The 22,746-nt window shown below is 44.9% G+C and overlaps 1 protein-coding gene across 4 annotated transcripts in view; it reads left to right on the forward strand.

The window, feature by feature from the left end:
* Positions 1-22,746, forward strand: part of sh3gl3a (SH3-domain GRB2-like 3a) — a 51,872-nt gene that overhangs the window by 14,151 nt on the left and 14,975 nt on the right. For all 4 annotated transcript variants that reach the window (XR_016496902.1, XR_016496903.1, XM_090239124.1 and 1 more), the window contains exons 2-5: positions 17,635-17,703; positions 20,176-20,248; positions 21,231-21,374; positions 22,524-22,657. Coding sequence is in view for 2 of the 4 variants with exons in the window: in XM_090239124.1 (XP_090095250.1) it covers positions 17,635-17,703; positions 20,176-20,248; positions 21,231-21,374; positions 22,524-22,657 (420 nt within the window). In the remaining 2 variants the exon portion in view is untranslated. The remainder of the gene's footprint in view (positions 1-17,634; positions 17,704-20,175; positions 20,249-21,230; positions 21,375-22,523; positions 22,658-22,746) is intronic.

The raw sequence follows: 22,746 nt of genomic DNA on the forward strand, positions 1-22,746 counted from the left end.
GTAAAGAACATCTAGCCGCTCGAGAGCACCCTTACCTGCCGATCTCCGTAGTCTAGCATGGGTAGGATGGTCATCTGAATCAGGGTTAGTTTGGCATCTGGGGAGAAAGAGGAGTGATTACGATAGAGGAAACCAAGTCTAGATTTAACTTTAGCCTGCAGCTTTGAAATGTGCTGACAGAAAGACAATGTGCCGTCTAGCCATACTCCCAAGTACTTGTATGAGGTGCCTACCTCAAGCTCTAAACCCTCAGAGGTAGTAATCACACCTGTGGGGAGAGGGGCATTCTTCTTAACAAACCACATTACCTTTGTTTTGGAGGTGTTCAGAACAAGGTTAAGGGCAGAGAAAGCTTGTTGGATACTAAGAAAGCTTTGTTGTAGAGCGTTTAACACAAAATCCGGGGAGGGGCCAGCTGAGTAAAAGACTGTATCATCTACATATAAATGGATGAGAGCTTCCTACTACCGGAGCTATATTGTTGATGTAAATTGAGAAGACTGTGGGACCTAGGATCGAGCCTTGGTGTACTCCCTTGGTGACAGGCAGTGGCTGAAACAGCAGATGTTCTGACTTTATACACTGCGCTCTTTGAGAGAGGTAGTTAGTAAACCAGGCCAAAGACCCCTCAGAGACACCAATACCCCTTAGCTGGTCCACAAGAATGGAATGATCTACCGTATCAAAGCTTTGGCCAAGTCAATAAAAATAGCAGCACAACATTACTTAGTGTCACGATCGTCGTATGGAGTAGACCAAAGCGCAGCGTGGTTAGAATACATTCTTCTTTATTGCAGGAAGAACACGTAAACAAAACGATAAGACGAACGTGACTGCTAACGTGCAACATAACATAGACAATAACCCATGAAATACCCAAAGAAGATGGCTGCCTAAATATGGTTCCCAATCAGAGACAACGATAAACACCTGCCTCTAATTGAGAACCAATCTAGGCAACCATAGACCTACATAAACACCTAGATGGTAAACAACCCCATAAATCTACAAAACCCCTAGACAGTACAAAAAAAAACCTAGATGAGACAAAAACACACATACCACCCTCGTCACACCCTGACCTAACCAAAATATATAAAGAAAACAAAGAATAGTCAGGTCAGGGCGTGACACTTAGAATCATTTAACACCTTTAAGGTTGCAGTGACACATCCATAATCTGAGCAGAAACCAGATTGCATACCAGAGAGAATACTATAGACATCAAGAAAGCCAGTCAGTTGATTATTGACACGTTTTTCCAACACTTTTTATAAACAGGATAAAATAGAAATTGGCCTATAACAGTTAGGATCAGCTTGATCTCCCCCTTTAAATAAAGGGTGCACTGTGGCTGCCCTCCAAGCAATGGGAACCTCCCCCGAGAGGAGAGACAGGTTAAAAGGTCAGAGATAGGCTTGGCGAAGATAGGGGCTGCAACCTTAAAGAAGAAAGGATCTAAACCATCTGACCCAGATGTTTTTTTGGGGTCAAGTTTAAGGAGCTCCTTTAGCACCTCAGACTCAGTGACCGACTGCAGGGAGAAACTTTGTAGTGCGGGAACGAGCTTCTAAACTAATAATGGATCACAGTCATAGAGCTTTTATTTACACATTGTACTATATGTCAAAGGATGTGAGATACTCTATGGCAAGGTAACATTCTGTACCCTGTCCACCACCAATACTGTAGCGGGCCTAACTGAAAGCATGTTTGAAAAGTAGGCTAGCTAACCCTACTTCGACAGCACTGTTGATCTAGCAGTTTTGCTGACTGCAGCGCTGTGTGTTTTGTGTCCCAAATATCTACACAGTGCACTATATAGGGAATAGGGTGCCATTTGGTTCGAACTATGGTGTCTCCACTAAGCACACAGAGTCACTTCTGTTTCCTGTCTACCCCCCTGCTACTGTACATTGTTGTGTTGATTTGCTGGCCCATTGGTTTCATAAGGTTAGTGGGTGGTACTGTGTGAATACTGGCCCATTGGTTGCATAAGGTTAGTGGGTGGTACTGTGTGAATACAGACTACGGCACTGTCATTGACGGTGTTGTCATAATGGTTAGTGATGACAAATACACCCTGCCAGTGTATTGTGACTAATATGTGTGGAAATTGGAACAGTATTCAAAATGTCAGGGTTGATGTGAAGTCCATTCGTTTGATGACGGGAATCTTCCTCCTCAAAATGTCAGGGTTGATGTGAAGTCCATTCGTTTGATGACGGGAATCTTCCTCCTCAAAATGTCAGGGTTGATGTGAAGTCCATTCGTTTGATGACGGGAATCTTCCTCCTCAAAATGTCAGGGTTGATGTGAAGTCCATTCGTTTGATGACGGGAATCTTCCTCCTCAAAATGTCAGGGTTGATGTGAAGTCCATTCGTTTGATGACGGGAATCTTCCTCCTCAAAATGTCAGGGTTGATGTGAAGTCCATTCGTTTGATGACGGGAATCTTCCTCCTCAAAATGTCAGGGTTGATGTGAAGTCCATTCGTTTGATGACGGGAATCTTCCTCCTCAAAATGTCAGGGTTGATGTGAAGTCCATTCGTTTGATGACGGGAATCTTCCTCCTCAAAATGTCAGGGTTGATGTGAAGTCCATTCGTTTGATGACGAGAATCTTCCTCCTCAAAATGTCAGGGTTGATGTGAAGTCCATTCGTTTGATGACGGGAATCTTCCTCCTCAAAATGTCAGGGTTGATGTGAAGTCCATTCGTTTGATGACGGGAATCTTCCTCCTCAAAATGTCAGGGTTGATGTGAAGTCCATTCGTTTGATGACGGGAATCTTCCTCCTCAAAATGTCAGGGTTGATGTGAAGTCCATTCGTTTGATGACGGGAATCTTCCTCCTCAAAATGTCAGGGTTGATGTGAAGTCCATTCGTTTGATGACGGGAATCTTCCTCCTCAAAATGTCAGGGTTGATGTGAAGTCCATTCGTTTGATGACGGGAATCTTCCTCCTCAAAATGTCAGGGTTGATGTGAAGTCCATTCGTTTGATGACGGGAATCTTCCTCCTCAAAATGTCAGGGTTGATGTGAAGTCCATTCGTTTGATGACGGGAATCTTCCTCCTCAAAATGTCAGGGTTGATGTGAAGTCCATTCGTTTGATGACGGGAATCTTCCTCCTCAAAATGTCAGGGTTGATGTGAAGTCCATTCGTTTGATGACGGGAATCTTCCTCCTCAAAATGTCAGGGTTGATGTGAAGTCCATTTGTTTGATGACGGGAATCTTCCTCCTCAAAATGTCAGGGTTGATGTGAAGTCCATTCGTTTGATGACGGGAATCTTCCTCCTCAAAATGTCAGGGTTGATGTGAAGTCCATTCGTTTGATGACGGGAATCTTCCTCCTCAAAATGTCAGGGTTGATGTGAAGTCCATTCGTTTGATGACGGGAATCTTCCTCCTCAAAATGTCAGGGTTGATGTGAAGTCCATTCGTTTGATGACGGGAATCTTCCTCCTCAAAATGTCAGGGTTGATGTGAAGTCCATTCGTTTGATGACGGGAATCTTCCTCCTCAAAATGTCAGGGTTGATGTGAAGTCCATTCGTTTGATGACGGGAATCTTCCTCCTCAAAATGTCAGGGTTGATGTGAAGTCCATTCGTTTGATGACGGGAATCTTCCTCCTCAAAATGTCAGGGTTGATGTGAAGTCCATTCGTTTGATGACGAGAATCTTCCTCCTCAAAATGTCAGGGTTGATGTGAAGTCCATTCGTTTGATGACGGGAATCTTCCTCCTCAAAATGTCAGGGTTGATGTGAAGTCCATTCGTTTGATGACGGGAATCTTCCTCCTCAAAATGTCAGGGTTGATGTGAAGTCCATTCGTTTGATGACGGGAATCTTCCTCCTCAAAATGTCAGGGTTGATGTGAAGTCCATTCGTTTGATGACGGGAATCTTCCTCCTCAAAATGTCAGGGTTGATGTGAAGTCCATTCGTTTGATGACGGGAATCTTCCTCCTCAAAATGTCAGGGTTGATGTGAAGTCCATTCGTTTGATGACGGGAATCTTCCTCCTCAAAATGTCAGGGTTGATGTGAAGTCCATTCGTTTGATGACGGGAATCTTCCTCCTCAAAATGTCAAGGTTGATGTGAAGTCCATTCGTTTGATGACGGGAATCTTCCTCCTCAAAATGTCAGGGTTGATGTGAAGTCCATTCGTTTGATGACGGGAATCTTCCTCCTCAAAATGTCAGGGTTGATGTGAAGTCCATTCGTTTGATGACGGGAATCTTCCTCCTCAAAATGTCAGGGTTGATGTGAAGTCCATTCGTTTGATGACGGGAATCTTCCTCCTCAAAATGTCAGGGTTGATGTGAAGTCCATTCGTTTGATGACGGGAATCTTCCTCCTCAAATTGAATCATCAGTAGAGAACTAACTTTAATAGCCAGCTAGTAAATGCGATTGTTCTGCACTACATCACTAGATGTGTTCAGTGAGATTTAAGAGGAATGATATCAGTGATGATTGACCTCTGTATGACCTGCTTCCACAGAGACCTGATCCAGGATGACTGGAACTAACAAACCAACAAAGGCACACACAACTTGGGTCAGCATGATAACTTAACATGGTGGTGATACAATGAAAGTTTCTTGGTGTTACAGACTAATTGTGGAGGGATTCTCTGTCTGAAAGGAGTCTAGAACTGAATCTCCAGATTCCTAAAGAAGAAGCCTATCTCAGATTTCTAACATTGTATAGGTGAGGAGGGAGTCCCCGCCTAGCTCTGTTGACCGATGCCTAAAAGAGTTTGGCTTCTATCAGTTTCAGTGGATCGTTTTTGTGCCAAAGGGCTTGGATGTTGCTTTGGGGGCCTATTCACCCTGTTCTATGCTGCTGCTGTGGTTGGCCCTACTGTACAGTAGCTTCTGCTATTCTGGGAGCTTAGCAGCAGCTGGTGTGTCTATGGCCATGCTTCCTCTGTCTCCGTCTCCGCTGATGTTACGCTGTCATCAACCCCCAGTGCTCGAGGGTGAAGTTTCCCCTAGCTACTGATCTAGGATCAGCTTCCCCTCCCCCAATCCTCACATTAACCATTAGTGGGGGAAATGCAAAACTGACCCAAGCTCAGCGTCTAGGGGTAACTTCTCCCTACACCCATCGACCCCCAGCTGACACAGCTATGACACAGTATTCATTTTGCCTAGGGGATAACACACTACCCAAGCCTGAGCGTGAACTGTGAGACAAATAGATTTTTTGCAGTTGATTGCTGAGTGGGCTGATTGCACAATGTTTCGGTTGGTTTCACTTAACAAGGAAACTGTGACTAAGTTTGCACTACAGCCGTGATAGGCCTACGGTGTTTCATCATCAACCAATCTGGGTGAGTTTCCTGAAAACCTTGTTTGGTGGGCAATGTATATGTGTGAATGAACAAAATGTGTGAAATGAAGCACTTTGTTGTTCTACAGGAGATGTGGGTAGTCTGGGTCGTCAAAGTAAATTGAGAACCATATTAGCTACAAGGCTTTCAGGAAACTGTCAACTGAATGATAAACACACAGCTGTCTGTTGACCTTTAGGCCAAGACTCCACTTTGACAACTTTGACTTAGCTTGTGAGCTGTTCTTGAAAGAAAAGCCTTTCTCCCACAGATTTCTTCTGCAGTGTGGTAGATAAACTCATTCAGATGACTCGGTCAAGGCTTGCATGCACACAAACACTTGTACACACACGAACACTTGTACACACTTGTACACACAAACACATATACACACACATTCGCTTTCAAGAACTGAACCAGTCAGTGGTTGTTATTGTTCCTGTAATGAATGGCCGTAGTCATTTCAGCTGACAACCCCCAGGCTTGTAGAACACAGAGTGTTTCCTGAGTGGAAACCTGGTAAAATCACAGTTCAGCCATGTACTGCATAAATACTACAGCCACAGTGTCACAGTTCAGCCCTGTACTGCATAAATACTACAGCCAGTACCACAGTTCAGCCCTGTACTGCATAAATACTACAGCCAGAGTGTCACAGTTCAGCCCTGTACTGCATAAATACTACAGCCACAGTGTCACAGTTCAGCCCTGTACTGCATAAATGCTACAGCCACAGTGCCACAGTTCAGCCCTGTACTGCATAAATACTACAGCCACAGTGTCACAGTTCAGCCCTGTACTGCATAAATACTACAGCCAGTACCACAGTTCAGCCCTGTACTGCATAAATACTACAGCCAGAGTGTCACAGTTCAGCCCTGTACTGCATAAATACTACAGCCACAGTGTCACAGTTCAGCCCTGTACTGCATAAATACTACAGCCAGTACCACAGTTCAGCCCTGTACTGCATAAATACTACAGCCAGAGTGTCACAGTTCAGCCCTGTACTGCATAAATACTACAGCCACAGTGTCACAGTTCAGCCCTGTACTGCATAAATACTACAGCCAGTATCACAGTCCAGCCCTGTACTGCATAAATACTACAGCCACAGTGTCACAGTTCAGCCCTGTACTGCATAAATACTACAGCCAGTATCACAGTTCAGCCCTGTACTGCATAAATACTACAGCCACAGTGTCACAGTTCAGCCCTGTACTGCATAAATACTACAGCCAGTATCACAGTTCAGCCCTGTACTGCATAAATACTACAGCCACAGTGTCACAGTTCAGCCCTGTACTGCATAAATACTACAGCCACAGTGTCACAGTTCAGCCCTGTACTGCATAAAGACTACAGCCAGTACCACAGTTCAGCCCTGTACTGCATAAATACTACAGCCACAGTGTCACAGTTCAGCCCTGTACTGCATAAATACTACAGCCACAGTGTCACAGTTCAGCCCTGTACTGCATAAATACTACAGCCAGTACCACAGTTCAGCCCTGTACTGCATAAATACTACAGCCAGAGTGTCACAGTTCAGCCCTGTACTGCATAAATACTACAGCCAGAGTGTCACAGTTCAGCCCTGTACTGCATAAATACTACAGCCACAGTGCCACAGTTCAGCCCTGTACTGCATAAATACTACAGCCACAGTGTCACAGTTCAGCCCTGTACTGCATAAATACTACAGCCAGTACCACAGTTCAGCCCTGTACTGCATAAATACTACAGCCAGAGTGTCACAGTTCAGCCCTGTACTGCATAAATACTACAGCCACAGTGTCACAGTTCAGCCCTGTACTGCATAAATACTACAGCCAGTATCACAGTCCAGCCCTGTACTGCATAAATACTACAGCCACAGTGTCACAGTTCAGCCCTGTACTGCATAAATACTACAGCCAGTATCACAGTTCAGCCCTGTACTGCATAAATACTACAGCCACAGTGTCACAGTTCAGCCCTGTACTGCATAAATACTACAGCCAGTATCACAGTTCAGCCCTGTACTGCATAAATACTACAGCCACAGTGTCACAGTTCAGCCCTGTACTGCATAAATACTACAGCCACAGTGTCACAGTTCAGCCCTGTACTGCATAAAGACTACAGCCAGTACCACAGTTCAGCCCTGTACTGCATAAATACTACAGCCACAGTGTCACAGTTCAGCCCTGTACTGCATAAATACTACAGCCACAGTGTCACAGTTCAGCCCTGTACTGCATAAATACTACAGCCAGTACCACAGTTCAGCCCTGTACTGCATAAATACTACAGCCAGAGTGTCACAGTTCAGCCCTGTACTGCATAAATACTACAGCCACAGTGTCACAGTTCAGCCCTGTACTGCATAAATACTACAGCCACAGTGCCACAGTTCAGCCCTGTACTGCATAAATACTACAGCCACAGTGTCACAGTTCAGCCCTGTACTGCATAAATACTACAGCCACAGTGTCACAGTTCAGCCCTGTACTGCATAAATACTACAGCCAGAGTGTCACAGTTCAGCCCTGTACTGCATAAATACTACAGCCAGCATCACAGTTCAGCCCTGTACTGCATAAATACTACAGCCACAGTGTCACAGTTCAGCCCTGTACTGCATAAATACTACAGCCAGTATCACAGTTCAGCCCTGTACTGCATAAATACTACAGCCACAGTGTCATAGGTCAGCCCTGTACTGCATAAATACTACAGCCACAGTGTCACAGTTTAGCCCTGTACTGCATAAATACTACAGCCACAGTGTCACAGTTCAGCCCTGTACTGCATAAATACTACAGCCAGTATCACAGTTCAGCCCTGTACTGCATAAATACTACAGCCACAGTGTGACAGTTCAGCCCTGTACTGCATAAATACTACAGCCACAGTGTCACAGTTTAGCCCTGTACTGCATAAATACTACAGCCACAGTGTCACAGTTCAGCCCTGTACTGCATAAATACTACAGCCAGTATCACAGTTCAGCCCTGTACTGCATAAATACTACAGCCACAGTGTCACAGGTCAGCCCTGTACTGCATAAATACTACAGCCACAGTGTCACAGTTCAGCCCTGTACTGCATAAATACTACAGCCACAGTGTCACAGTTCAGCCCTGTACTGCATAAATACTACAGCCAGTATCACAGTTCAGCCCTGTACTGCATAAATACTACAGCCACAGTGTCATAGGTCAGCCCTGTACTGCATAAATACTACAGCCACAGTGTCACAGTTTAGCCCTGTACTGCATAAATACTACAGCCACAGTGTCACAGTTCAGCCATGTACTGCATAAATACTACAGCCAGTATCACAGTTCAGCCCTGTACTGCATAAATACTACAGCCACAGTGTGACAGTTCAGCCCTGTACTGCATAAATACTACAGCCACAGTGTCACAGTTTAGCCCTGTACTGCATAAATACTACAGCCACAGTGTCACAGTTCAGCCCTGTACTGCATAAATACTACAGCCAGTATCACAGTTCAGCCCTGTACTGCATAAATACTACAGCCACAGTGTCACAGGTCAGCCCTGTACTGCATAAATACTACAGCCACAGTGTCACAGTTTAGCCCTGTACTGCATAAATACTACAGCCACAGTGTCACAGTTCAGCCCTGTACTGCATAAATACTACAGCCAGTATCACAGTTCAGCCCGGTACTGCATAAATACTACAGCCACAGTGTCACAGTTCAGCACTGTACTGCATAAATACTACAGCCACAGTGTCACAGTTCAGCCCTGTACTGCATAAATACTACAGCCACAGTGTCACAGTTCAGCCCTGTACTGCATAAAGACTACAGCCACAGTGTCACAGTTCAGCCCTGTACTGCATAAATACTACAGCCACAGTGTCACAGTTCAGCCCTGTACTGCATAAATACTACAGCCACAGTGTGACAGTTCAGCCCTGTACTGCATAAATACTACAGCCACAGTGTCACAGTTCAGCCCTGTACTGCATAAATACTACAGCCAGCATCACAGTTCAGCCCTGTACTGCATAAATACTACAGCCACAGTGTCACAGTTCAGCCCTGTACTGCATAAATACTACAGCCACAGTATCACAGTTCAGCCCTGTACTGCATAAATACTACAGCCAGCATCACAGTTCAGCCCTGTACTGCATAAATACTACAGCCACAGTGTCACAGTTCAGCACTGTACTGCATAAATACTACAGCCACAGTGTCACAGTTCAGCCCTGTACTGCATAAATACTACAGCCACAGTAGCACAGTTCAGCCCTGTACTGCATAAATACTACAGCCACAGTGTGACAGTTCAGCCCTGTACTGCATAAATACTACAGCCACAGTGTCACAGTTTAGCCCTGTACTGCATAAATACTACAGCCACAGTGTCACAGTTCAGCCCTGTACTGCATAAATACTACAGCCAGTATCACAGTTCAGCCCTGTACTGCATAAATACTACAGCCACAGTGTCACAGGTCAGCCCTGTACTGCATAAATACTACAGCCACAGTGTCACAGTTCAGCCCTGTACTGCATAAATACTACAGCCACAGTGTCACAGTTCAGCCCTGTACTGCATAAATACTACAGCCAGTATCACAGTTCAGCCCTGTACTGCATAAATACTACAGCCACAGTGTGACAGTTCAGCCCTGTACTGCATAAATACTACAGCCACAGTGTCACAGTTTAGCCCTGTACTGCATAAATACTACAGCCACAGTGTCACAGTTCAGCCCTGTACTGCATAAATACTACAGCCAGTATCACAGTTCAGCCCTGTACTGCATAAATACTACAGCCACAGTGTCACAGGTCAGCCCTGTACTGCATAAATACTACAGCCACAGTGTCACAGTTTAGCCCTGTACTGCATAAATACTACAGCCACAGTGTCACAGTTCAGCCCTGTACTGCATAAATACTACAGCCAGTATCACAGTTCAGCCCGGTACTGCATAAATACTACAGCCACAGTGTCACAGTTCAGCACTGTACTGCATAAATACTACAGCCACAGTGTCACAGTTCAGCCCTGTACTGCATAAATACTACAGCCACAGTGTCACAGTTCAGCCCTGTACTGCATAAATACTACAGCCACAGTGTGACAGTTCAGCCCTGTACTGCATAAATACTACAGCCACAGTGTCACAGTTTAGCCCTGTACTGCATAAATACTACAGCCACAGTGTCACAGTTCAGCCCTGTACTGCATAAATACTACAGCCAGTATCACAGTTCAGCCCTGTACTGCATAAATACTACAGCCACAGTGTCACAGGTCAGCCCTGTACTGCATAAATACTACAGCCACAGTGTCACAGTTTAGCCCTGTACTGCATAAATACTACAGCCACAGTGTCACAGTTCAGCCCTGTACTGCATAAATACTACAGCCAGTATCACAGTTCAGCCCGGTACTGCATAAATACTACAGCCACAGTGTCACAGTTCAGCACTGTACTGCATAAATACTACAGCCACAGTGTCACAGTTCAGCCCTGTACTGCATAAATACTACAGCCACAGTGTCACAGTTCAGCCCTGTACTGCATAAAGACTACAGCCACAGTGTCACAGTTCAGCCCTGTACTGCATAAATACTACAGCCACAGTGTCACAGTTCAGCCCTGTACTGCATAAATACTACAGCCACAGTGTGACAGTTCAGCCCTGTACTGCATAAATACTACAGCCACAGTGTCACAGTTCAGCCCTGTACTGCATAAATACTACAGCCAGCATCACAGTTCAGCCCTGTACTGCATAAATACTACAGCCACAGTGTCACAGTTCAGCCCTGTACTGCATAAATACTACAGCCACAGTATCACAGTTCAGCCCTGTACTGCATAAATACTACAGCCAGCATCACAGTTCAGCCCTGTACTGCATAAATACTACAGCCAGTATCACAGTTCAGCCCTGTACTGCATAAATACTACAGCCACAGTGTCACAGTTCAGCCCTGTACTGCATAAATACTACAGCCACAGTATCACAGTTCAGCCCTGTACTGCATAAATACTACAGCCAGTATCACAGTCCAGCCCTGTACTGCATAAATACTACAGCCACGGTGTCACAGTTCAGCCCTGTACTGCATAAATGCTACAGCCACAGTGTCACAGTTCAGCCCTGTACTGCATAAATGCTACAGCCAGTATCACAGTCCAGCCCTGTACTGCATAAATACTACAGCCACGGTGTCACAGTTCAGCCCTGTACTGCATAAATGCTACAGCCACGGTGTCACAGTTCAGCCCTGTACTGCATAAATGCTACAGCCACGGTGTCACAGTTCAGCCCTGTACTGCATAAATGCTACAGCCACAGTGTCACAGTTCAGCCCTGTACTGCATAAATACTACAGCCACGGTGTCACAGTTCAGCCCTGTACTGCATAAATGCTACAGCCACAGTGTCACAGTTCAGCCCTGAATACTGACTCACAGCCACCAACTTCTGCACCCAAGAAAAGGACACAAGCTGGTGTGAATCAGTGGTTACCTTCCAAATGTCACCCTATTCCCTATTTAGTGCTCTACATTTGACCAGGGCCCAATAGGGTCTGGTTAAAAGCAGTGCGTCCTATATAGGGAATAGGTTGCCATTCGGGATACACACAGTCTCTGATGTCCAGAGCCTGACAAATTCAACTGGGATATTGTCAGGTGTTATCGATGGCAGATAGTTTTGTGAACTCTGAGGATCAGTTCAGTAACTCTGGCCATGAAGAGCTACGATTGTGCTGGCTTTTGTTCCAGCCATGCATTAACACACCTGATTCAACAAATCAAGACATTGATTTGGAGGCCAGTTCTGCCATATGTCTCTGGTTAGTGTCAAATCACTGAATCAGGAGGAGCCTGTCTGTCTGTCTGTCCATCTGTCTTATCTGTTATTAGCCAGTGCTGTGGCGTCGTGCCTGTGCCTTGTAGGACACATTAGCACCATTATATTTAGCCACCTGATAACAGAGTGGCATGCTGCTTTTTGTCCTCGCTAATTTGTGTGACATCACTCGTCATTCGCAGTGTTAGTGTGAAACCAGTCTACTTTTAGGAAAAAGAAACACCAAGTTCAAGGTTTATTTCCCTGTATTTGTTTCAGATAATGTTAGTGCTCTGAAGTGAAACTCAAAAAATGGTATGTGAGGATGAGGAGAGTGCACTTCTCTGGTAAAAGAGCATTTCACTGCTGGTTGATGTTCACACTTTTAGCTAGCGTACAGTCCTACACTGGAGCAGTTAGCTAGTGGAGGTTCTTCTGTAGCACTTGTTATAGTGAGACCTGGGTTCAAATAATATTTGAAATCATTCCAAATACTTTAGCTGTTCTTTATTGAGCTTGCCTGGTGCGATGGAACCAATTGAAAAGTCCCAAAAGTGCAAACCTCTCCCACCTGGCTTCACTAAAAGTTTTACTATTTCAAATAGCATTTGAACCCAGGTCTGCAGAAATAGGATGTCTGAGAAGCAAGGCTACACGCCAGACAGTACCTCTTAGCACCTTTTTTTCTATCTAGAATATTATAGGGTTCTTCGGCTGTTCCATAGGAGAACCCATTGAAGAACCCTTTTTGTTCCAGGTAGAACCCTTTTGGGTTCCATGTAGAACCCATTCTACAGAGGGAACCAAAAAGGGAGAAAGACATAAAGAGAAGAGTAGGGGTTCTCCTATGGGGACAGCCGAAGAACCCTTTTTTCTAAGAGTGTGACGATGTAGTAATTTCCTTCCCATTGTGTGGTGAGGAGTAAAGGCTATCACAATTTCCTCAGTCATGTAGATGTACAGAGAAAGGCATCTAGTGGTCTGTGTCGTCCAGCAGCTAGAGCCTCTGATCCCGGCACACATACTGTATGTCAGAGTCGGCATGGGTTAGAATCTTAAGACAAAATACATTCTACACTTCTAGGTTCCCCAGCATCACCCCACATGTTATGACATGCTGGTTTTGGAATTGAAACAGGGTCCCCCATCAGTGTGGTGTACATAGTATTTGTTTATATTTTACTGTGTAAGGTACAGAGCAGTGGAGGCTGCTGAGTGGAGGACTGCTCAAAATAATGTCTGGGATGGAGTGAATGGAATGGTATCCAAAAAGTGTGTTTGATACCATTCCATTAACTCAATTCCAACCATTATTTTGAGCCGTCCTCCCCTCAGAAACCTCCACTTTTACTGAGTGCTTTATGTGTATGGTGTTATCTTCGGTACAGACATTTGTAGGCTGCTTAACTTACCCTGTCCCATGGCTTAACTTACCCTGTCCCATGGCTTAACTTACCCTGTCCCATGGCTTAACTTACCCTGTCCCATGGCTTAACTCACCCTGTCCCATGGCTTAACTTACCCTGTCCCATGGCTTAACTTACCCTGTCCCATGGCTTAACTTACCCTGTCCCATGGCTTAACCTACCCTGTCCCATGGCTTAACCTACCCTGTCCCATGGCTTAACTTACCCTGTCCGATGGCTTAACTTACCCTGTCCCATGGCTTAACTTACCCTGTCTCATGGCTTAACTTACCCTGTCCCATGGCTTAACCTACCCTGTCCCATGGCTTAACTTACCCTGTCTCATGGCTTAACCTACCCTGTCCCATGGCTTAACCTACCCTGTCCCATGGCTTAACTTACCCTGTCCCATGGCTTAACTTACCCTGTCTCATGGCTTAACTTACCATGTCCCATGGCTTAACTTACCCTGTCCCATGGCTTAACCTACCCTGTCCCGTGGCTTAACTTACCCTGTCCCATGGCTTAACTTACCCTGTCCCATGGCTTAACTTACCCTGTCCCATGGCTTAACTTACCCTGTCCCATGGCTTAACTTACCCTGTCCCATGGCTTAACTTACCCTGTCCCATGGCTTAACTTACCCTGTCCCATGGCTTAACTTACCCTGTCCCATGGCTTAATTTACCCCATACCCGGGGTCATTTTTGTGAAGTGACCCGTTTTTTTGGACAAGCTATGTTTTCAAAACTAATGTTTACATGAATTCTGATTATATCCAGAAATACAGTATGTGTATATATCTTAGTTATATCTTAGTTATATATCTTGACGGAGTGATGCTGAATGTAATTTTTTTTTACTTACCCCACTCTCCCCTAAATGTCTGTGTCTTTTCCATAAAACCTCCATTACACAGTTCTTCTCCATAAAACCCATGTTACATCGAAGTTCCATTATCTGCTGTTCTAGGTGCTGTGTTCCACCTCCAGAGGTCAGGGGTCAGGTATATAGTGTCCTGGGTGGAAGTTGTCCTCAGGCTACAGTACTTACCCTCCTCACATCTATATCAGAGTCTGGTCTTCCTAAAAAGGAGAGATGTAGAGCGAGTGTGGGAAGGTTTTTCCAGCTCTGTTGCCTCTCAACCTAAAATAATTTGGCATGGTAGTACATTCACATGCTCCAACACATATCACCTCTATTGGATAGTGGCAAACGTAGAATTATTGGTTAGTGGCAAACGTAGAATTATTGGTTAGTGGCAAAAGTAGAATTATTGGTTAGTGGCAAACGTAGAATTATTGGTTAGTGGCAACCGTAGAATTATTAGTTAGTGGCAAACGTAGAATTATTGGTTAGTGGCAAACTTAGACGTTGTCCTTTCCTCAGCCTACTAACCCTCCCTCCCTGCATGGCTGAGTTACAATTACACCTAAGTGTTAGGATTCACCCATTAGTGTCTTAGCAGAACAGAGTCAGGGGGATATTTCTGCAGGGATGCATACTGGTGTCCTTTAGCAGCGCCTGGGTTTTTAGCTCTCTGACTGGTCTTCAAGGAGCTCAAAGTTCTGTACTTCTCTCTGACTGGTCTTCAAGGAGCTCAATGTTCTGGACTTCTCTCTGACTGGTCTTCAAGGAGCTCAATGTTCTGGACTTCTCTCTGACTGGTCTTCAAGGAGCTCAAAGTTCTGGGCTTCTCTTTGACCGGTCTTCAAGGAGCTCAAAGTTCTGGACTTCTCTCTGACTGGTCTTCAAGGAGCTCAAATTTCTGGACTTCTCTCTGACCGGTCTTCAAGGAGCTCAAAGTTCTGGACTTCTCTCTGACCGATCTTCAAGGAGCTCAAAGTTCTGGACTTCTCTCTGACTGGTCTTCAAGGAGCTCAAAGTTCTGGACTTCTCTCTGACGGGTCTTCAAGGAGCTCAAAGTTCTGTACTTCTCTCTGACTGGTCTTCAAGGAGCTCAAAGTTCTGGACTTCTCTCTCACTGGTCTTCAAGGAGCTCAATGTTCTGGACTTCTCTCTGACCGGTCTTCAAGGAGCTCAAAGTTCTGGACTTCTCTCTGACCTTCGTGGCTCAGCTGTTAGCCTACTTTTTAAGGAATTAGCCTACTGTACTGTACTAAATTTTAATATTCTTATCACTGCCAAAAGAATGGTCTCTGCTTCAGAACTTAACTCCTTAGATTGACACTCAAGCTAACACATTTTGATTCCCACAACGTTACAGGGAAGTTGTTTTTCAAATAACCAAAGGAGAACCTTTAGGCAATGCTATGGGAACGTTTAGTGTTAGCTGGGACAGTCTTTGAAAACAAATGAGCCTGCCTGGTAGTGTCCCTGTCTGTTTGTGCTTTATTCCTCTCAGTGTGTTGTCATTCCCTGATTAATGACGTTTAATATGGGACCTATTTAGTAGGTTGTCATGCCAAAGGTGTGCTGTATGACTGGACGATGATTAAAGAGTTGGCTAAATTATGTACAGTAGGAGACTACGCTAAAACCAAATGGTGAAACAGTTTCCTCTGGAGTTTGTAATCGGCTATCTCATTACAGTATTATTGTGTTGTTTGTGCTTCCATAGCATGTATCTGCTACCAACCAACACATCTTTCTTTATAGAGTCATAAATGGCACCACTTGAGCATGTTTTATGTAAATGGTTTCAGTAAAACACAGCCCATTAAGAATGACCATCTCCCGATTCAATTTGTGAGCCATCAGACAAGGTAGATGTAGATCACAGGAGGTTGGTGGCACCTTAATTTGGGAGGACGGGCTCGTGGTAATGGCTGGAGCAGAATAAGTGGAATGGTATCAACTACTATGTGTTTGATGCCATTCCTTTTGTTCAGTTCTAGACATTATTATGAGCCTCCTCCCCTCAGCAGCCTCTTGTGATGTAGATTCAGACTGATACACTCTGACCTGCTGCAGGGGGGGAGTAAGAAAGAGAAGTTGTGATTGCCTCTGTAGATGTCATCTCTCCGAAGGGCCCACTATCACACTGTTGACATGAATGAGGGAGGTAATGAATGGAGAGGAGGGAGGGAAAGATACAAGGTAAAAGAGAGAAAGAGGGAGTGAAGAGGAGAGGTAGTGGATACAATGAAGAGGCAGAGAGAGAGATAGATATCGAAGAGAGCAAAGGAGAGAGAGGGAGAAAGACATAAAGAGAAGAGGAGAGGTAGAGGATACATGAAATGGAGAAAGAGCCAGAGAGAGAGATGAAACCTAATAGCCTGGTGATTATTACCTCTCTCTCTCCCAGACCTCTGAGCGTCACCAGAGTGCCACTGTGCTGTGCAATTCCATGAGGAGTTTACCAGTGTCATCACACACACACACACACACACACACACACACACACACACACACACACACACACACACACACACACACACACACACACACACTGCCATTACTCCCCCAGTATCCCTGATCTGATTTCTTTCTCACACACTAATCAATCTAATGAGTGTTACTGCATGATAAATGTGTCTGTCTGTGTCAGTGAGAGCACATCAACAACAAGAAAAGTGATGACACTAATACTATCTCTCTGTCTTTCCTCTTGCTTCCCCTCCCTACCCCTCCATCCCCTCCCTACCCCTACCTCCATCCCCCCTCTCTCTCTCTCTCTCTCTCTCTCTCTCTCTCTCTCTCTTTCCATTCCCTCTCTCTCTTTATCCCCACCCCTCTCTCTCTCTCTCTCTCTCTCTCTCTCTCTCTCTCTCTCTCTCTCTCTCTTTCTCTCCCCACCTCTTTCTCTCCATCCCCTCTCCCTCTCTTTCCCTCTCTCTCTCTCCCCACCTATCTTTCTCTCTCTCCATCCCCTTTACCTCTTTTATCTCTCTTTCTCTCCCACTCTCTCTCTCCCTCCATCCTCCCCCTCTCTCTCTCTCCCTCCATCCTCTCTCTCTCTCCCCCCTCTCTCTCTCTCTTTCCCTACCACTCTCTCTCTCTCTCTCTCTCCCCCCCCCCTCTCTCTCTCTCTCTGTCTTTCCCCACCACTCTCTCTCCCTCCCCTCCATCTCTATAGTTGCTGAGTGAAAAGATAAGTGGTGCTGAAGGGACAAAGCTGGATGAAGACTTCATGGAGATGGAGAGGGTAAGGATGACAGAGACGGCGCTATTAGCAACGCAAAACATCCTTGTAGTATACACAATGGCTGGCTCTGGGCTGTAGTGTCCCCTAGGTATCTAGGATCAGATTCCCCTCCACCTATCCTGAACTTAACCATTAGTAGGGAAAATGCTAAACTGAACTAAGATCAGTGTCTAAGAGAAACTTCACTCTACTCCCAATGGTTGCGTCCCAAATAGCAACCTATTCCCTATGTAGTTCACTTTTGTTGACCTGAGCCCTATTGGCCTTTTTTCAAAGGTAATGCACTTTATAGGAAATAGGGTGCCATTTATGACAGAGACAGTAACTCCCAGACCTCAGGATGAATGCACTACTGCTCTTTTACTGTCCACAATGGTGTTCTTCTGTGGTCCCGGGTATTCACAGGGGTTCAGGCTTTTGTTCAAGCCCAGCACTGGGGACAGACTTCAGTTCAACGTCTAGTGTTGATTTACATTTGGTTAAGTTGTCAGCTGACGTGAAATCAACGTAATTTTATTTTTTTTTATATACAGTGGATGTCGGAAGTTTACATACACTTAGGTTGGAGTCATTAAAACTCGTTTTTCAACCACTCCATAAATGTCTTGTTAACAAACTATAGTTTTGGCAAGTCAGTTAAGACATCTACTTTGTGCATGACAGAAGTCATTTTTCCAACAATTGTTTACAGACAGATTATTTCACTTATAATTCACTGTATCACAATTCCAGTAGGTCAGAAGTTTACATACACTAAGTTGACTGTGCCTTTAAACAGCTTTGAAAATTCCAGAAAATGATGTCATGGCTTTAGAAGCTTCTGATAGGCTAATTGACATAATTTGAGTCAATTGGAGGTGTACCTGTGGATGTATTTCAAGGCCTACCTTCAAACTCAGTGCATCTTTGCTTGACATCATGGGAAAATCAAAAGAAATCAGCCAAGACCTCAGAAAAAACATTGTAGACCTCCACAAGTCTGGTTTATCCTTGGGAGCAATTTCCAAATGCAATAGTACGCAAGTATAAACACCATGGGACCAGGCAGCCGCCATACCGCTCAGGAAGGAGATGCGTTCTGTCTCCTAGAGATGAACGTACTTTGTTGTGAAAAGTGCAAATCAATCCCAGAACAACAGTAAAGGACCTTGTGAAGATGCTGGAGGAAACAGGTACAAAAGTATCTATATCCACAGTAAAACAAGTCCTATATCGACATAACCTGAAAGGCCGCTCAGCAAGGAGACTGCTGAGCCACTGCTCCAAAACTGCCATAAAAAAAGCCAGACTACGGTTTGCAACTGCACTTGAGGCCAAAGATCGTACTTTTTGGAAAAATGTCCTCTGGTCTGATAAAACAACAATAGAACTGTTTGGCCAAAATGACCATCATTATGTTTGGAGGAAAAAGGGGGAGACTTGTAAGCTGAAGAACACCATCCCAACAGTGAAGCATGGTGGTGGCAGCATCATGATGTTGGGGTGCTTTGCTGCAGGAGGGACTGGTGCACTTCACAAACTAGATGGCATCACGAGAAAGGAAAGTTATGTGGATATATTGAAGCAACATCTCAAGATATCAGTCAGGAAGTTAAAGTTTTGTCACAAATGGATCTTCCAAATGGACAATGACCCGAAGCATACTTCCAAAATTGTGGCAAAATGGCTTAAGGACAACAAAGTCATGGTATTGGAGTGGCCATCACAAAGCTCTGAGCTTAATCCTATAGAACATTTGTGGGCAGAACTGAAAAAGCGTGTGCGAGCAAGGAGGCCTACAAACCTGACACAGTTACTAATTGGCTGTATGTAAACTTCTGACCCACTGGGAATGTGATGAAATAAATTAAAGCTGAAATAAATCATTCTCTCTACTATTATTCTGACATTCCACATTCTTAAAATAAAGTGGGGATCCTAACTGACATAAAACAGGGAATTTCTACTAGGATTAAATGTCAGGAATTGTGAAAAACTGAGTTTAAATGTACTTGGCTAAGGTGTATGTACATTTCCGACTTCAACTGTACATTCACCATGTCATTGGATTTGGGATAAAAGGTGGGTGAAAAAAAGGCAAAATGCCCTTACGTTGATGATTTGGGGTAAAATGACGTGGAAACAACCTTGATTCAACCAGTAATTGCCCAGTGGAAACACACCTGAATGAACCTATCATTGAGTGTTTAAGTGGTTGAGTCAGGTTCCTGCAGGGGGTGCAGGCTTTTGTTCCAGCTCAATACAAAAAAACCTGATTCAACTTCTCAACTCACCATCAAGTGTTTGAGTTGTTGGATCGGCTGTGTTGGTACTGGGCTGAAACACAGACCTACAATAGGCTGGAAGGGTCTCCAGTAGAGGTCGACCTCTAGTCTCCAGGACCAAGGTGGAAGAACAGTTGTCTTCTTGTAACCAATACGTGCTGAAATAAAGACCCTCTCTATTGAGCTAACATGATCATCTTGTTTCTAGAAAATCGATGTCACCAACAAATCAGTGTTGGACCTCTTGACCAAAACAACAGAATACCTACAACCTAACCCAGGTGAGACAACACTTTACAGAATATTGACTAATGTTCAGAGTTGGTGAAGATGATATCTTTGAAGTTGGTGAAATAATGCAGAAGTTAAAGAACTTTACTATGTAGGTGAATGGTTATGATGGATGGAAGGGGTGGATGGATGGATGGATGGAAGTGATGAATGAATGGATGGATGGATGAAGGGGTGGATGGATGGATGGATCAGGTGGATGGATGGATGGAAGGATGGAAGGAAGGGGTGGATGGATGGATGGATGGAAGGGTTGGATGGATGGAATGGGTGGATGGATGGATGGATGGATGGAAGGGGTGGATGGATGGATGGAGGGAAGGGGTGGTTGGATGGATGGAAGGGGTGGATGGATGGATGGATGGAAGGGGTGGCTGGATGGATGGATGGATGGATGGGGTGGACAGATGGATGGATGGATGAAGGGATGATGGATGGATGGATAGATGGATGGATGGGGTGGATGGATGGATGGATAAAGGGATGGATGGATGGATGGATGGAGGGGGTGAATGGATGGATGGAAGAGGTGGATGGATGGATGGATGGATGGATGGATGGAAGGAAGGGGTGGATGGATGGATGGATGGAAGAGGTGGATGGATGGATGGATGGAAGGGGTGGATAGATGGATGGAAGGGTTGGATGGATGGAAGCGGTGGATGGATGGAAGGGGTGGATGGATGGATGGATGGGTAGATGGATGGGTGGATGGGTAGATGGATGGATGGATGGATGGGTGGATGGATGGATGGATGGAAGAGGTGGTTGGATGGATGGAAGGGGTGATGGATGGATGGATGGGTAGATGGATGGATGGATGGGTAGATGGATGGGTGGATGGAAGGGGTGGATGGATGGATGGATAGATGGATGAAAGCAAGTCAGCAGTGTGATGCAGGGTGGTATGCTGCTGGTGACAAATAAAACAAACACAAATAAAAAGTGATCCCTCCATGTGTTTTGCTGTAGCTTCCAGAGCCAAGTTGGGGATGTTAAACACAGTGTCGAAGATGAGAGGCCAGGTGAAGACCACAGGATACCCACAGACCGAGGGCCTACTGGGGGACTGTATGATGCGCTATGGACATGATCTGGGAGACCAGTCCTCCTTCGGTATGAATCACACACACACACGTTCAGCACACATACATGCACACACACACACACGCTGTGCTATGTGAGGGCTGTGAGGAGCACGAGAGGAAGCCTTTGAAAAGCTTTTCATCCTAACCTGACCTGTGCACACGCCCACCAACCCACCCACGCTCGCTCGCTCGCCACACACACACACACACACACACACACACACACACACACACACACACACACACACACACACACACATACACCCTGTGTGCAGCCAGCTAGTCTGTACTGTGTTTCCGCCTGTGAAAACCTGTGGCTTTGTTGAGCTGCTTCCCGTCTCAACTCTGACACCTGGTGGCTACAAAACGTACTTACTGTGAACATGGGTTTTGATAATATCATTAGTATAGGCCCAGTTTCCCAGACACAAATGAAGGGTAGTTCTAGACTAAAGCCCATGTTCCCATCTTAGTGAAAGATGAAGGCCAGGACTCAATGGAAGGTGTGCTATAGAGCAGTACACTTGGCAGCAGACAATGCGCCTTTTAAAATACATTCGGTGATCACATTCATAATAAATGCTGCGAATGTTGGTTCAAGCATGAATAACCTTCAACAGTGTGCTGCTCTGTGAATGAATCCCAGCCTAGACTTCATCTGTGTCTTGAAAACCAGACCTTAATATTCAATATAAACTTCAAACAGGTGTTACATTATCCAGTTATCAACTATCTAGAAACCAAATCATTATTTCTCAGGGATCTCGATTTTAACTTTGCAATTCCATTGAATAATGCACACTGATATGGAATTCTATATATAATTACTATCTAGTTAATTAATTGATCCTGCATCACCTTCTTGCTGTAAGTTGTTAGCGACACATGAATTCAGTGAAAGTGGCCCATGCGGGAATCAAACCCTCAACCCTGGTGTTTGCTAGCACCTTACTCTCAAACCCACTCACTGTCACAACCACCATGTTTCTGTTTCACATGTTTCGCTTGTATCTGACAGCAGGGTCGTATTATGTTAAACCGTAGAAAAAGGTTTTGCAACAGAAAATGAAAACAAGTGTTTCTTATTGGACAAGTTCGGGTAGGTCCCTCCCAGTTTTGGCCTGTTTTCTTCTGTTTGGTACCTTGTGAATACGAGCCAGGTGTTTTTTGTCTGCAGGCGGTGCGTTGGTGGACATCGGTGAGGCCATGAGGCAGATGGCCGACGTGAAAGACTCTCTGGACATCAGTGTCAAACAAAACTTTATTGACCCACTCCAGAACTTACAGGACAAAGACCTCAAGGAGATCACGGTCAGTGGTATATTACATCTCAGTGTCTATTAGCTTTCAGAACTCCATGTGTGCATCACAAATGGCACCCTATTCCCTTTATAGTGCAC

Source organism: Oncorhynchus mykiss, chromosome 6 (assembly GCF_057628025.1).
Source record: "Oncorhynchus mykiss isolate SJ-2025 chromosome 6, ASM5762802v1, whole genome shotgun sequence".
NCBI classification, from domain to species: Eukaryota; Metazoa; Chordata; class Actinopteri; order Salmoniformes; family Salmonidae; genus Oncorhynchus; species Oncorhynchus mykiss.